The sequence below is a fragment of the Danio rerio genome, chromosome 3 (assembly GCF_052040795.2).
Source record: "Danio rerio strain M-AB ecotype USA chromosome 3, GRCz13ab, whole genome shotgun sequence".
Taxonomy (NCBI): Eukaryota; Metazoa; Chordata; class Actinopteri; order Cypriniformes; family Danionidae; genus Danio; species Danio rerio.
Genome location: NC_141023.1, coordinates 55,094,599 through 55,112,787, shown reverse-complemented (window position 1 = coordinate 55,112,787; position 18,189 = coordinate 55,094,599). Strand labels below are relative to the sequence as shown.

The 18,189-nt window shown below is 34.5% G+C and overlaps 1 protein-coding gene across 10 annotated transcripts in view; it reads right to left on the bottom strand.

Moving 5' to 3' along the window:
• Positions 1-18,189, bottom strand: part of baiap2a (BAR/IMD domain containing adaptor protein 2a) — a 220,519-nt gene that overhangs the window by 25,523 nt on the left and 176,807 nt on the right. For all 10 annotated transcript variants that reach the window (XR_015479995.1, XR_015479994.1, NM_001040245.3 and 7 more), the window contains exon 7: positions 7,292-7,444. Coding sequence is in view for 8 of the 10 variants with exons in the window: in NM_001040245.3 (NP_001035335.3) it covers positions 7,292-7,444 (153 nt within the window). In the remaining 2 variants the exon portion in view is untranslated. The remainder of the gene's footprint in view (positions 1-7,291; positions 7,445-18,189) is intronic.

Here is an 18,189-nt window from a genome sequence, read left to right as displayed (position 1 = left end):
TTCCCATGTGAGTAAAGTTATATACTTATATACCATCTCTATACATGTATCCGTTTTATTTAAGATCATTTATCGTTTATATTTATATTTAGAGCTGTAATGCACTCCAGAATCTGTCAGATTGATTAGCTGTAGGCTCTAGAACAGTCATCTGAAGCGTTGTCATACAGTGTTATGCTGGATTTTATCAATAGTCTTACAGTAACTAACACAGACTATATCTGAAGAGTTTGGAAGTAATTCGTGTTTTCCTCCTGTTGAAAAACGTCATAAGAACAATGTTTAGTGGCTCAATGTATTACAGCAGTGTTTTTAAAAGTCTAAACACTTTATTGATATAGTGTACAACCAAGCACAAGTGGTCAGAATACAAACGAGTCACTGGTGATAAAGTATTAAGCATTTCTCCCAAAGTAAAGTGTGTCTGAACCAGGTCCAAGTTAAATGCTAGCAGGTGTCAGTAGCTCCGCTCACTCTCCGCCTCTTTGCCCATGTTTGGTATCCCGCCGTGGGTGTGATGACGCGTGACCAAAATGGCGACGGTTGGCCGCGCCTACTTGTGGCTTCTTTTGCGCTCTTCAGAAACCTATGGGTGACGTCACGGATACTACGTCCATATATTTTACAGTCTATGGGTAATACTATAGTTGCTATGGTAACACAACAAGTGTAATATAAACAAATGATCCAGTGCTGTAGTTTTTTTTACAATATGGGGTAGATTGTACTACAATTCACCACACTTTACTGTAGTAAAACTACATTTTATATTTAATTTTTATGAGTTCACTATTCTTAATACAACAGTATGCTTAAGCATTCATTGTAAATGCTAGCCTAAAACATAGGCAGTATACCTTACACTCAAAAACACTAGTATTTATTATAGAATTTATCTTAACCTGTAAGTAAATAGTGTAGCAATATATAAACCATATAAACATTATTGGGATTACAATTAAATAGGAGGATCTCCGGAGAGCAACAGAACAAAAGGAAGAGGAAACACAAGGCACAGATTGTGAGTCTGCATCATCTGACGGAGCGAGAGCAGGTCGTTAGCACGTGAGCAGCCCAGCCAGTGTTAAGTTAACGCGAGGAGTTTTGTCCACAGAGGAAACCGGCACGTTCACTCGCTCATATTACATGAATGAGCTTACAACATTTGTCAGTGAAATAACGCCATATGCACTTGCGTCCGTCTCGCGAATGCACTGTCTTATGCCATTTTCATCTATTTTCCGCTGCGCGTACTGCGAACCGGGCTGAGCCAATAGCCCCGGACCTTGAGCTCAGAAGCTGAAATCATTCCGCGTTCAAAGTAAAAAGGTCCCATAGCCAGAGTGAGATTAATGACAGCACACGCATATATTCGCTAGCCACGAACAGGAAATATAACTGCAGTATTTTTTATTTGTTAATTGTCTTGCGGGCGAAAAGTGTGTTGTAACGCACGCGTTACTGAACATGTACCGAGTAAAATATTACTGAAAATGTATTAGTAATGCCTTACACTACTGCATTACAGGAAAATGTAATAAATTACTGTAATACATTACTTTTGTAACGCATTACTCCCAACACTGATGATAAATTACATTGATGTGTAGCGTACAGTCCAAAGATAAAATTACTTATTGATTTTATCACGGAGTATTTCGCGTGGGTTTTACGACTCCTGGCTCCAAGAAGACTGGAGAGATGAGCCTGGAACTTCAAAGACGTTCCTTTCTTACACGCACACACATACAGTACCTCCCCACACCCACAAGAACACTAGTCCAAAGAGAAATTGACTGAGAAATCAGGGACCAGCACAGAACTAAAATGTTATGTTTGCAAATTTTGTATCTCATTTCTGACTTTTCTTACCTGTATAACCCCTCATATAACCTGTATGTGTGGTCCCTTTAGGCCTTTTTAAAGCATAAATATATGTAAATATGTGAGGATGGGAAAAATTATGTTGATCTACTTTTAAACCCCCCATGTTTGGTACCGATGGGTTTCTGCTGACATTTTACAACACATGATGGATAGAGCAAGATCATAACTCGCATTGCTTTATTCTTTAAATCCCTGTATTAAATGCCTGTCCGCATGCTTTGGGCGGACACTCAAATTTGCATACGAGCAGCCTCGAGACAAAGGAAGGTTTCGCGCTCAAACTTTGTCCTGAAATCATTGGTCAGAATGCTGAACGGGTTGTCACGTGACCCGCAGGTATAACCAGACTTCTCCCCAAACATCTGGGCAGAGAGTAGTCCGAACAAAGAATCCATCAAAACGTGGCCCCTTGGAGGGCCACGCGGCTTTCTGAGCCGCATGGACTTTTCCCGCCACGCTTTCTTATTGTCCGGCAAAGTAAACTCAGTTTAAAGTTTGCGATCGTGTTCGTCCAAACTGTATTACAAACTCAACCCATCAAGAAGGACGTCAAAGGAGTTTCATCAGGAAGAGACCAGCATAAAGAGAGAGACCTAAAGACATGAAAGTCCAGGTATTTTTAGTTATGCGATTAAGCTGTGCCCCTTTTATCAAAAAGGTGTTTTTTTATAATCTTGGTGATCCTTAATGGTGCGTGTGGAACAGAAAGTTTTGTCACTCTTTTATCTGAAATCTATATTTCCTCGCTTTACTATTTCTCTTTGTTGTTACACGTTCTATAGACCCGATATCTCCACGTGTTTTACCTTTGTTCTATGTTTAATGTTATGTTTGTACGTTTGTTCGTTATCTGTCTGACTAGTCAATAAATCCCATTATAATCAAATGAATTGTATTGTTTGCCTCACGAGAAAATGTCACTGAAATACAGATTCCCCTCCTTAGCTATTATAAGTTGATTAAAACTTATGAATGATTAATCTACTTCACAAGAAGTAGCAATTAAATTCCCTTTTCTAAATGAAAAGATCATTGCCGTGGCCGCTCGTGAGAGCGCTTGTTTGGTCAAATTAGCAATAAATTGATCCAGAATATAATGATTAATAATAATTCGTTATTGTTGATAATTAATATTCATAATCTGAGAGTCTGCTCGGTCGAGCGGGCAGGATTATATACAATCATATGTTTGTTTGATCAAATTGACTGAAGCTTAAACCGGAATATTAATAATTAAGAATAAACCGTTATTGTTGATTATTAATATCCATAAAATGAGCTAATTTCTGTTACAGATGTTTGGTTGATTTTAAGTAACCAAAATCCAACGTCGAGTCAACATCTTAAACCAACGTAATATACGTCCAATACTGATATTTATTTGTCAGGCATGGCAACCAAAATCCAACGTCTGATAGAAGTCATATTGGTAATGCCTACACAACGTCAAGCTGTAGCATTATCAGATGTTGATATTTTGCTGTTTTTAGGTTGCATTGTAAAGTGACCAAAATGCAATGTCTTATGTTGGACATTGATATCAGCCTGATGTTGGGGTCTGACGTCAATCCGATTTTCATTTTCAAACAAAAATGCAACATTCCACAACGTTGGGGTACAACGTCAATCTGACGTCATTTTGACATCCTGTGCCTGCTGGGGTAACCATGGCCCTACATAATTGCTTATATTATTACCCAACCTCTACCTCCCTAACTAAAATATAATATCGACACCCCTACTTCACGTACTACCATTCTTGCAACTAAGTGAGAACAAAAGTGAAACTTATGATTTTATGCAACTCTAGGCCCATATCAATCATTAATTTCAGGCATCTCTGTGCCAGGGTTCAAACACATATAATACATCTCGGGATGGCATTTCATTCATTCTCAGTTACGAGAAACAAATTAGCAGAGTGGTAAAGAGTTTCTTCCACCTGAGATCCATTGCTAAATTGAAACAGTTTCAGCCCCACAGAGGTTTGGAGACTGAAACCCATGCTTTTATAACATCATGCCTAAATTACTGTAATACCCTTTACTGTGGCCTGCCTCAAACAACCATTTATTTATAATGCTGTAGTTGGGCTTCTCTTGCATCTTTACATTCGCTTGCTGTAAAATTAAAAATTTAATTTAAGGGCTTTATCTGGACTTGTACCAAAAACCATTAGTGGCCTGATTTTTTACATGCTCCAAAGGTCAAATGTGTCGAATGTGGTGCCTACACATTTACACGTTCCAGACGAGAAAAGCTCTCGGGTAAACAATGTTCCTTAGACAAGTATTTCTATGGCGCGTCACATGCATTGTACTCTACATGTGTCCAGCTACGCTCTCATAGATGGAAAATGAAAAAAAATAAAAAATTCACTGCAGCAAATTATAAACGCAACACTGACGACCCGTATCTCCAAACAATTGATGTTCTCCCACTTGGCTACACAATGTGGTGTCTCTCTGCAGTCTAAATACTGTAACTGGTAAAATCAGTTACCACGCTGCATAATACAGCGTGCTCTATTATGTATGCACCGCATACATAAGAGCACGCTGATTGGTTTGAACCAAGTCTTACTCATGAATGAATGAAACACACTTAGAGACGTAATAAGGAACTCCCAGGTACAGACGTCATGTCTACATGCTGGAATACATGCTAAGCTCTCATGACCGTGACGCAGCTTCAAAAATTCTTTTAAAACTGGATGTACAAATTTGCTCGAAATAACACAAAAATAAATTATTTTCACTTTTTAGTGAAATATATGTGTCCTAATAGTGTTTTTAGCAGTGTGGGACACATATACGACTGTCAACAGCTCAAAAAATGTATTTTGATGTTTCGTGGCCTCTTAAATAAGGTTGGTCAAGACTTTTCAGCTGCACCTCCCAAATGTTGGAATAGTTTGCCTGTGACTATATGGGATTTACTGAGCAGTTTTAAAACTGCTCTCGAAACTTTTTGCTCTTGCTGGCTTTTGAATAAGATCAGCTTTAGTTTTGTACATCTATTTCTCTTTTTTTTCTTTCTTTTTTCATATGATGCATGCTTTTATTATTGATTTTATGTACCGTGTTTTCTTGTAAAACACTGACGCAATTCTGCTGCTTTTAAAAGTTCTATCCATCTAAATTTTGACTCTACTATTAATTTCATGATTAGGAAATACAAATAGAGGGGGTAGAAATAGCTTTAAGGGAACCAAAATCAGACCAAAGGCTTATAGGAAGCTATAACGATCGCCCTGCGAGGTAGGGAGGCACATGTAATGCATTCTCATGCATTTTTGTTTTATCCGCGTTTTACAATGGAAACACTTCTTGTCCAGGCTAGCATTTTTCATTTGTGTTTAAGAAATTCTCCAGTGTGTGTGGGTTGTTTGGGTATTTCCCAGCACTGGTGGTTGCACTCTCAATGCTGAGTTGTGAAAGGAAGACTCTCAGCTGTGCCAAGCATTAGCCAAAGTAATTGGCAGTGATAAAAAAAGTGGATTGGTGGGGGGAATAAGCCGATAGGAAAATGAATGAATGGATGAGTTTTTCTATAGATGCTTTACAGATTATCATTATACATTAATGTATGTATTTGTAAGTATGTGTATATATATATATATATATATATATATATATATATATATATATATATATATATCTTTCTTTTTTTCTCTCTCTCTCTCTTTTTCCCATATATGCAAGTGGGTGTTTGTGTATCTATGCCGAATTTAAGATGATAGCAGACTTTGCTTGTTAAATTATTTGAGTGTCATTTGAGATGTTTAAATGAGTCATGTGACCGTGGTACTCAAAAGAGACTCTAGACGCACCTGATCACTGTTACCCTGATGACTCCTGCCGAAACGCGTAGGTTTTTAGAGATTTAGCCATGTGAATAAAGGCTTTTCAATTTTTCACTATTTTCGAGTGCCTTGGACTGATCTTTGTTGGTGTTTTGATGAATCCCTAACCCAAAGAGCACCGACCATACATTTGAGCTTACCTCAGAGCGCTTTTTGTTTGTTTTTTAATTGGCAGTGATGCTGTGCAACAGATAATCAAGAAGACTATTAAGGGGGAAAAATATATATAATTTTGCATTTCAGTCCATACAGAAATATATACTAAAATAGAACACGGGGGTTTCCAAACTAAAATGAGGTCTTGGTTTTGAAATGCTAAATTTTTTTAGATGAACTGACACCAGACAACTGTAACTAAACTAGATTTTAAAATTAAAAATTGCACAAGTGTAAAAGGTGCCTCAGACTATGACTTTAAGCCATCCTCAACCTGATTTCAAGTCGCCCTGAAATGCAAATGGTGATAGAAGTTCACTGTTGATGATGTGCAGAGCAAGTGCTAACAGGTCTCTCAGATCTCGGACCACTTACACTACAGCGCTCTGCAGTGTGGGTGAGGGGCTTTCGTCTCCGTTCTACCGCCCACTCCTGGTGACTCACGCACACAACACACTCACGGCTTCTGATTCTACCACACTCGCTCGCTCTCCCTCTTCAGCGCGCCCTTTCTGAACTCTTCCCACACACGCCTCCGTGCTGATTAGCTACTGGACAGGATGTTCTTGAAAATGCAAGGCTTCTCTCCACCCCTCCCTATAGCTTCAACTACGCTCCCAGAAGACGACAGCACAACGCACGCCTAGTCCATGATCAGGGTTTACACTTTAGCAAGTTATACAATGATATATTAAACAAAATAGCCTTGTGCAAACATCTCTCCGCCACAAAAACATCTGTATATATGATTTATGAGGACTCTGAATAAGTGCAATGTATTTTGTTCTGTAAAAACTGTTTGTTATATTGCTTAATTCTAGCCCTACCTTTAAAATAAACCCTCACAGAAAACCTGTGGCAAAATTTGAATTTGACACAGTATGTGTCCTCATAAACCACCTTAATGCAGTTATTTCCATATCATTACACAATTTTTGGTCCTCATATAGCAAACCAAATAAATCTGCACACGCACACAAGTTTTCAGATGTAAAAAGGTGCATTTAAGTATACTGCATATGGGATGGGACCACCTGCAGATGTTAATAACTGCTCCTCCCACAATCTGGAGTTACAATAACTTGGTTTTACTGTACGGATGTGACTCCATCATTACGGATAATTGATATGTCAGAAATGGTGTGCATTACTTCACAGCACTTTTGGAACACAGACAATTGCAGGAGAGAATAAATCTCATCTTCGCAATAAGCACAAACAAACTGTGCCCAATGGAGACGGTTGTGAGGGGTGATCTTTGGGGATTGCCATGGCAACTGCTGCTGTCTTCAGGCCACATAACAGGAGAGACTGTGAAAGTACATGGCTGGCGATGCTGTCTATCTTTTACGGTGAAGGGAAAAAAAAGCATCTGGGTCTCACCTTGCCATGGTAGGCGCTGCTGTTCTTGGCTACAGCGCATTGGCGGTCCACCAGGAAACAGTATCTCCTACGTTCCTCTGAAAGCGCTGTTTTGTAGCCCTCTGCAATGAAGGTATCCAGCTCACTCTGTTTACTGCTGATGGCCTCAACATACTGGCAAAGATAAAATGAAAAGTGATTAGTTTCAATAATGAACTAATAAAATGAATTAAAAACTGCACTAACATGTTGGATGACTGTTACTATATTTTCATGATCCCTTGAATCTTATGTTGTATGAATATTTGAACATGCAAAATATCAAAAGAAAGTTTGTATCTGGTTTAAAATGAAAACCCCCACTAACAAAAAAGTTACACTTGTGTACAACTGATCAAAGCATAGACAGAGAATATGAAGTCCATCATCCTAACTTGCACAGTTATATTCCTTTTTTGAGCTCAACATTTCATTCAGTAACGTTAGGCAGTTTTGATTTATATGCGGTCCATGTTTGATGATTGCGTCAGCTTATATCTGTGTATGCAATATTTCAACAAAGTCCCTTTTGAGCAAAGCCTATTCACTCTGTGGCAACATTTGCAATGCCTCTGAGCGTCTCCCGTTTACACAACATAAACAAATATATTCAGAGGTATACTCAGAGGTTAGCACTGTCACCTCACAGTAAAAAGGTTGCTGGTGTGGCTGAACCAGTTGGTATTTCAGTGTGGAGCTTGCATGTTCTTCCCGTGTTCATGTACACTCTCAGAAATAAGAACTGTTGCAGTACCTTTTCAAAATAATTTTTATTTGTACCCACATGGTCCACAGTGGTACCTCAAAGGTGCATATTAGTGCACAAATGTACCTAAAAAGTACATTTAAGGTACCAATACGGATAATGGTACCTCATATGGATATATAAATAAATTAAATTGTCCACAGTGTATTAGTGTGTGTGTGTGTGTGTGTGAATGTGTGTGTATGGGTGTTTCCCAGTGCTGAGTTGCAGCTGGAAGGGCAATCGCTGTGTAAAACATATCTTCATGGTTCATTTTGCTCTGGTAATCTCTGAAATAGAGACTAAGCAGAATGAATTAATGAATGAATGAATGAATGAATGAATGAATGAATGAATGAATGAATGAATGAATGAATGAATGAATGAATGAATGAAGAGTAAAATGTGAATGTGTGGTTTTATGCATGAGTTTGCGAACACTGAAAACATATCCAAATTTGCATATAACTTGAGAAATTTCAAGTTGAACTCACTTCCTGACTGTTAAAATAAGTATATTCTGTATAGTATGAATCTGGGTAGTGTGAATGACATTCTGAGATTCTACAACACGTGTCGCTGCTTTCCATCATATGATGCCTCCTCTGCCTCGGGATAGGGATAAAACCTTTATTGTACTGTATCTCTAATGAGTACTACAGAATTAGTAGTAGCAGTAGGTTATGAGCCGATATAATGAGCATTTTATTTTTGCTATTTTTGTGCAGATTTTAAAATAAAATATGTGGTTATCATGGGGAAGGATTTGAAGCATAATTGATTGTGAAATTTGTTAATTACATGTTCTATATTTTGTGGTTCACATGGTATTTTCCGTTAATTTAAGGATGTAAATGGCATTATGGGACCTCGATCTCTGCTCTGTCGACTTGATGTTGAAAATTTAACACTGCAGTTTAAGTCAAAGTGACTTTTAATGGAATTTTTGTTGATTGAGACAAGATATTTCTTTTAATAAGAGAATCAAGTCTGTAAAAGCACAGACAATATAAAACTTCAAACTATTAAAAAAATGTCACCAAAAGTCACTTTTCAATCTTTTTAACATAAAAAGTTTTTGCAGGAAATATTAAGAGTATAAATAAGTAAAACAAAAACAAACAAACAAAAAAACAAACAAACATAAATCCCCAAATACGATATGCTTTTTACAATTAATTTTTACAGTGTAGGAGCTAAAAAACAGACATGCAAACACAAAAATAACATATGAAATAATATACAATTCAATCAAATTAAATTTTAATAATTTGCTTGGGAAAACAAAGCTACAACTGTTCTCTCATATAAAGTAATACAGCCACTTAACTGAATAAATATATGCATAAGTAAATGATTAATGACTCGATAGGCTCAAAAATATGCAGATTTATGCATGCACAGATTCTATGTGGGGCTTGTTTATCAAGTACTTCTTAACTATTGTTTTTTTTTTTTTTTTTTTTTAAACTATAATATGTGAAGCATATTATCAGACATACTCAGACATACTACTTCCTAAATGTACATTCTATATAGGGACGCATGTGATTTGAATGTAGTGTTACTATAGCTGCATCCCAATTCATATGCTAAATTAAATAGACTGCTTCAATTGGCAAGCTCCTTCAAAAGCATCCTTTGTTTCCTTCACCTAAATTTGAACAGACAGATGAAAGGAACAGAGTTTTTGAAAAAATAACTCTGTTTTATGAAATTCCATTATCCGTGTCTTTTTATTGTGCATTGCTCTAATAATTTTTATTATTATTATTATTATTTTTTGCAAATTAATTGTTGTCGAAGTGTGTGTTGCTTTTTGTATAGTTTAATGCATTCAAGAGGAATATTAGCAAGAACATATTCTTTTCTCTAAATAAATAATGAAATAACCCATGACTTAAAACTGTTAAAGGCGTTGTAAGGTGCTTTTCACTCATCTAAAGCATAAAACATTATAATATATATGCAGATATTTGACAACAAATTTGACAAGATATTTGAACAAGATAAGTGAACATATTTATTGTCCTAGTCCACAGTGAAAATAAGATTATTTTACTCATGCCATTGGCAGACAATTTTGTTTTGTTTTAAAGAAAACCCCTTAATTCTGACCCTAAAGCAAACTGCGAAAGAAACCAAAGAGTTGTTAAAGGGAAATAAGTAGAATGTTATGCAATGACCAAGTCAATCACGTGAACTGAATCTGATTGAGCATGCATTTCACTTGCTGAAGACAAAACTGAAGGGAAAATGCATACAGGTCTGGCAGAGCACCACAAGGGATGAAACCCATCATCTGGCGAGGTCTATGTGTTTCAGGCTTCAAGGCTGTAATTGGTTGCTAAGAATTTGCAACCAAGTATTAAAAAATGAAAGTTTGATTTATGATTATTATTCTGTTCAATTACGTTTGGACCCTTAACAAGTGGGAGGCACATTTGCAAACTGTTGTAATTCCTACAGCGTTCACCTGATTTGGATGTAAATACCCTCAAATTAAAGCTCACTGTCTGTAGTTAAAGCACATATTGTTTGTGTCCTTCCAAATCCATTGTGTTGGTGTATAGGACCAATTTTTTTTTTTTAGAATTGAGATAATGTCCAAATATTTATGAACCTAACTGTATATTGCAGACAAATCAAATAATATCAGATTTTTCCATATCATGCAGCCCTAGTTGGTGTCATCAATCTGGCAACGTGTGCGTTAAGTTAACACATAATATATATATATATATATATATATATATATATATATATATATATATATATATATATATATATATATATAAAAGGGATGTAACGGTATCAAAATTTCACGATATGGTAATACCCCGGTTTGAATGGCATGGTACAGTATTTATTGAATCATTTAAAGGAAAAACAAAACTATTAAAGAGACTCAAAAAAAGCGCTAGAATGTTCAGGTTACCTTAACACTGAACAGATCAATAACATACAAATTATCTATCTGTAAACTTTCAAACAGGAACTTAAATTATTACATTTTAATAACAAAAAAATATTAAACCATGTAAAACAAAAGAAAAAAAAAACACTCGAAAGGACAAGCCATGAGTGAGATAGAGGTCTTTTGGTGGTACAAGTCAATGTCTCCATCAATCTGAGCAGTGTGCTGTGTTCTGCTGTCCCCTTGACTAAAAGAATCCCCATCATGTTAGTCGTATTCCCCGACTTGTATTTCAGCACAGTCTGGCAGTGCCTGCATACCCTTTTTTCTGTCACCTTTTCTTCTTTCTTGTTTCTTTTCAGAGAGAAACTGAAATGCTTCCACACATCTGATTTAAAACCCGCTTTAGGTCTTAGGTTTTAGCTCTTTTTGTTTGCTGCTACTAGCAGCACCCTCCATTTCTGCATTACTGGATCTGTAGCGACAACAGACCGCAAAGGATGATGGCCATGCCTGGGCTAATGAAAATTGTAGTTTCCGCTACCTCCCATTTGCTACATTCACCTGAGCAAACTTTTCACCAAAAGACCTACTGTATGAGTTTATTGAGTCACACCCACGGTAATATTGAAAGAAATTGCTATTGCGGTATGACGATATTTACAATATTGTTACATCCCTAATATATATATATATATATATATATATATATATATATATATATATATATATATATATATATATATATATATATATATATATATATATATATATATATATATATATCTCCAATACCTAGTTTTACTACCATATTGCACCTTTAATTGTAATGTTAATGAATTAGTATGAAACAGTAACTCATTTATTTTCATTAAATGCAAACACAGACAGGATTCAATGGATTAAAAGCAGTTAAGAAACACAAACATAATTAATCCATAATTATGAAAAATAACATGGATTTTTTTGTGAAAAGAACCACTCCTTTAAAACAGCTCTTCCTTTCAACTTTTATTTTCCTAGAAACTTGACGAGAATGAACAACTTTTGCCAATAATGAGTTGCATTAGCGTGCGGATCCTCTTTTATGCTTCTCACAAAAAAGCAATGCATCAATACCATGCTACTAAATGATTACCATACTCATGCATTACGGCCCTACAGAATGGGTGCTTTTAGAGCTGTTTTGTCGGTGTCTGTACTCCAGATTAAAACACGAGTAGGAGTGCCATGAATATATGAATGCGCTTTAGATGTCTATTTTTTTTTCTTATGAATACTAAAAGGCTCTTTTCTGTAGCAGCCCTCCGCCGATTGGCCCATAATCACCTCAGCATCTCTCTCCCTCACGTTCCCGCTGGGGAATCTGGGCTCCCGGAAATGTCAAAACCATTACCGAACTCATTATCTCAACACATCCAGGTGTTTTAGTGCCCTATTCTAATTTACCCACAACAGGACGAGGGGGACTCCCCGTCGCACCACCAGTATCATCATGCTTTTCGGTTATATTGGCTCGAATAGAACAAGCGATGAGAAAAGCACTGTAATGAGGAAAGCACTTCAGACGCCATCAAAAATCAATGATAGGAACTACTAAAAAAAAATAAATAAAAAAAAAGAGGGAGTGAACGCAGAAGAATAAGTCAGCGTGGAGAATCTAATGAAGCAGAAAATCTCCTACGGCCACACGGCGAACAGCAGATGAAAATCAGGATGTAAAATTAATGGCTTGTAAAACCAGCAAGAATGAGTTTTATGGAAAGATTTGATGGACTTTCAATCTGCTCTGAATGCTGTGGGCTTGAACTATTGAGAGGAAAAGTTGTTGAAGTTAGTATTTACGCAGTCTTTGGGTTACAACATGGACACAACACTTGGGCTTCTGACTGGATCAAAAACATGTAGTTTGATGTTGTTACCACAGGTTGGAGCTAGTTCTACATTGACAACAGGCTGCCATTTTTCTTTTTTTCTTTTTTTTTTTTGCTGTTGAAGAACAAACAAGAGAAGATTGCTTTAAAGACTTGTTATGATTAACTTGTTTAATGTGATTCAAAAGTTGTCACAAGTACAGTAGCTGTTAGCAGATACAGTTCAAGTCAGAATTATTAGTCTCCCTGAATTATTAGCCACCCTGTTTATTTTTTCCCCCAATTTCTGTTTAGTGGAGAAACTATTTTCAAAACATTTCTTAACAAAAGTTTTAATATTTCTAACAACTTATTTATTTTATTTTTGCCATGCTGACAGTAAATATGTTTCAAGATATTTTTAAGACATTTTTATACAACTTAAACTGACATTTAAAGTCTTAACAAGGTTAACAAGGCAAGTTAGGGTAATTAGGCAAGTTATTGTATAACAACAGTTTATTCTGTAGAAATTCAAAAAAAAAAATAGCATAAAGGGGCTAATAATTTTGACCTTAAAATGATTCATAAAAAAATAATGCTGTTTTTTTTTCAAGCCAAAATAAAACAAATAAGACTTTCTCCAGAAGAAAATATTATCAGACATTTGGGAAAAATTTAAAAAGAAAGAAAATTCAAAGGGGGGCTAATAATTCTGACCTCAACTGATTATATAGGCATTAAAAATAAAAAATAAAATAATGAATAAGTGTACAATCAAAATGTGTTCATTATAAGTGTCTAATAGTTTTGTCGAGCTATGTCCTAACTTACAGTAAGTATCATTAAAAATACTAGCTTTTTATTTAGCCACTATATACTAGCCATCTCATCTTGATTTAGCTACTTTTCTCTTTTTCTGACCATTCTCTGTAAACCCTAGGGATGGTTGTGCGTGAAAATCCCAGTAGATCAGCAGTTTCTGAAATACTCCGACCAGCCCATCTGGCACCAACAACCATGCCACATTCAGTCACTTAAACCACCTGTTTAGTGTAAATGTTATTACTATAAATGAACATTAACTGAAATTTAAAAATAAAAATAAATGTAAAAATAAATTAATAATATCATCTGAACTACTCCCCAGTGAAAAATTACATAATTGTAAATAATCACCACAAAAAAAATAAAAAAATAAAAAAATAAATAAATCCTAAAAACAAAAAACTACATCTGTATATTAATGGTGCTAGTTTCTTGCATAGCACATACATGAAAATATCCAGTTTAGTGTGAAATTAAAATTTACACAATCTATCTATTTCCTCATTTTGCTATCCATATACAGATCTTCCTATCTGGTCTTCTCCTGACATCTCTATTCATCTTAAACTTTGCTCCTTTCTTTCTTTCATTCATCATTCTGCTTCTATTCAGACAACCAATGACACAATGTGGAGAGAAAAAAAAAAAGATCTGTTGCTTCTTTCATTATACCACTGAACATATCATGAACCAGTCCATTGCATTTTAACTTTACCATTAATATGGATGAATAAGTGAAAGCTTGAACTGAAACGTCAAAAACTTCTTTCAGGTTTTGACTTTGAGCTATTATAATCAAAAGCCTTATTTAACCAGTAAAAAACAGAAAAGCTTTTCAAAACTACCTTATTTAATGCAACATAATAAGTGAAAAGGTCAGTTTTTGGACACTACCTGACAAAAATCTTGTCGCCTATCCAAGTTTTAAGAACAACATATAATAACTTAAATTCTGGTTGCTCATTTGGTATCAGAAGTGGCTTAAATGAAAGGCACTAGAAAGCCTCTAGATTACACGTTTACCAAAAATAAATTAGATTTTGAATTATTTTTTTAGGGTAGTTAGATCTGATTATGCTTAAACAAAAGTTATCACCTAAAAAAAAAAAAAAAAAGGTAAAGTATAGAATATAAAGTCATGGTGCAGATGAAAAAGAATTTATATTGTGTATGAATCCCATGAGCTTGGAGGACTTCATCCATACATCTCTGGACTGACTCAAATAATTTATTAATAAAGTCATCTGGAATGGCAAAGAAAGTGTTCTTGCAGGACTGCCAGAGTTTATCAAGATTCTCATCATCAATTCCTCCTTTTTACTGCAGACATGTTCAATAATGTTCATCTCTGGTGACTGAGCTGGCCAAAACTGGAGCACCTTGACCTTCTTTGCTTTTAGGAACTTTGATGTAGAGGCTAAAGTATGACAAGGAGTGCAATCTTGCTGAAGAATTTGCCCCTTTCCTGTGGTTTGTAATCTAATGAGCAACACAAATGTCTTGATACCTCAGGTTGTTGACGTTGCCATCCACCCTGCAGATCTCATGCATGCCCCCATAATGAATATAACCTCAAGCCATGGCCTTTCTTTCACCACACTTGATTTCTATAAGAATCTTGGTGTATCTTCGATACTTTCGTCAGGTAGTGTAAATGATCATAATTAATATGTATGGTTCAGTGCAGAAGAAAACAATTTCTTATAATTACAATTACAATTTCTTACGGCCTTATAATCTAATTAAAAATTAAAAATCTACAGACACAAATTGCTACTTTAACAAAGTAACCACTTCTGTGTTTTCTTTACATAAATAATTTAATACATTTATATATGAATAAAATAGTAAATAGTAAAGTAACACGCATAATATTACATAATAATTATAGTTACATAATAAAATTACACAAAATGAAATTAAAACAAACTCATTTCATTCTTATTTTATAGATATAATTCTCCTCTGGTAAAACTTTGTGTGCAGAGCTGCACTAACTAACTAACTGACTAACTAACTAACGAACTAACTAACAAACACAATTAAAAATAAATATGAAAAGCCAAAAAAAGTTCTAAATCTGAAATATGACCGGTGCATAAAAAAGAACAGTGTTTAGGCCTGAATTCTGACTTAATGGAGAACTTCTGTCTTAAGAATAATGGACATCAGTCAGAGAGCTGGACTTGTTCTACACTCCAGATAAGCTAAATGTTTTTTATTTCTCCTCCAGGGGTCTATACTTCGTATGTGGATTACTAAATTAGCTGGATTTGAATATTGACGATTCGACAAGATCCAGGATCAAATATATATATATATATATATATATATATATATATATATATATATATATATATATATATATATATATATATATATACTGTATATATATATATATATATATATATATATATATATATACTGTATATATATATATATATATATACTGTATATATATATATATACTGTATATATATATATATATATATATATATATATATATATATATATATATACACATACTGTATATATATATATATATATATATATATATATATATATATATATATATATATATATATATATATATACATACTGTATATATTTATATATATATATATATATATATATATATATATATATATATATATATAAAACTTTTGCAATCTGCACCCCCCAAATTAGTACAAAAAAAGTACAAAGACTGCCACCTGGTGCAAAGAGAAAACTTATTTATTGATATGAACTTTTTAGATCTCTTTAGTACACTGTGTATGATAATAGAAACCTTTATCAATATCAAAATATTTAGTAAACATCATTTATTCTTTACACAGATTAAAAAAAACGGCTAATAAAATACTACTATGGCTACTTTAATAAGGAAAATTCGCTCTAACTGTAAAACTAAATAAATTTCTCTTGACACATGAAATGGCCAAGCCTGGAGCCCACAACAAGGTGTAAGTTATTGTGTATCATATTTAACAAACCGTTTACTGCGAATTTTATGTAATTTTGTTCACATGGATAATTGAATACTAATCAGATAATGTCATTACGCAGCTGTGTCGTCAGCCAATCATTACATTGCTGATCATGATTTTGAGGATTGATAGATCAATCCTTCACAACACACGCTGCAATCTCAGATCAGTTTATCCAGACATTTTAATCTGATTAACGAACTTGTTTGAAGAACCAAATTAGCCAGAGATCAGTTATCAAGATTAACAGATTCAGGATCTGTCAAATCATCTTAGACCATTTAAGCAAGGTACGAAGAACGAACCCAAGATAAAACAAAAAGCACAGATATTCTCTGAGTCATGGAGTGCTGCAGCATTAGAGGAGAGGAAAAGCGCAGTGTACATCTGGAAGAATGTGAATGATTGTGTGATGAACAGATGCACTTGAGGTCGTGACAGCAGGACAGATGCAATGCGGATGACAGGCGTGATGATGGAGTGATGGATGGAGAAAGAAAGATCCTGCTCTCAGATATGGAAGCTGTCAGAGTCGCTCAGTCAGCTGATGGAGAAGATCAGACACAGACCACACACACACACACACACATTCCACCAACCGATACACTGCACACCATACAGTACTAGATATAGCATTCAAGTATATCACTCATTTAAATATAATAATGCAATGAAATGCTGCATTTATTTCATTTTCAAATAAAATCCTTTATAGAACAAGGAAGTATGCCTAGCAAATTCAGATTTAAAGTTAATTTTATCAACCAGCAATTTTATTTGTTGTTGTCGTTTTATTTTGACCGGAAATGTCAAAGTCTTTTTTTAAAGGATATTAAAAATCAATCAGTCAGTCAGTCAGTCAGTCTGCCTGTCTGTCTCTGTCTGTCTCTGTCTGTCTGTCTATCCATCTATCTATAAAAAAGTTATGTGAAATAAAAAGCAAATGAAAAAAAAGTTTGGAACATTTACATTATTTTATTTAATTTCACCTGCCAAGCAAATGTCTTAATTTAATTCAGTTTGTTGATCAATCAGTAATTATTTATGGATAAAACAAATACAAGGAAAATGAAAAACTAAACGAAATAAAATGTAACACAGGATTTAATTTCAGCTGGATGCCAAAAATAGTTCTCATTTATTTTACCTTGACATACTAAAACAACCTAACCAACAGCTATATTACTACCACTACTGCTACTACTACTACTACTACTACTAATAATAATAATAATAATAATTATCATTATTATTAATATTATTATTATTATTATTATTATTATTATTATTATTGTTATTATTATTATTATTTACAATACATCATGCAAAAGCAGCCATGGTAAGCAGAATATACCATTTCTTTTTTTCCAACTTCAAACTTTTGAAGAATATTAAGTGATTATTCAATCAAACAGAACACAATCCAATCAATTTTAAAGCAGCTTCATATTTCACTCTCACTTAAAGGAGGCTACATTGCCAACAACTGCTTTCAACAGTATTTTAATTTAGATTTTTTTTTTTTTAAACTTCCCTTACACTGTAAA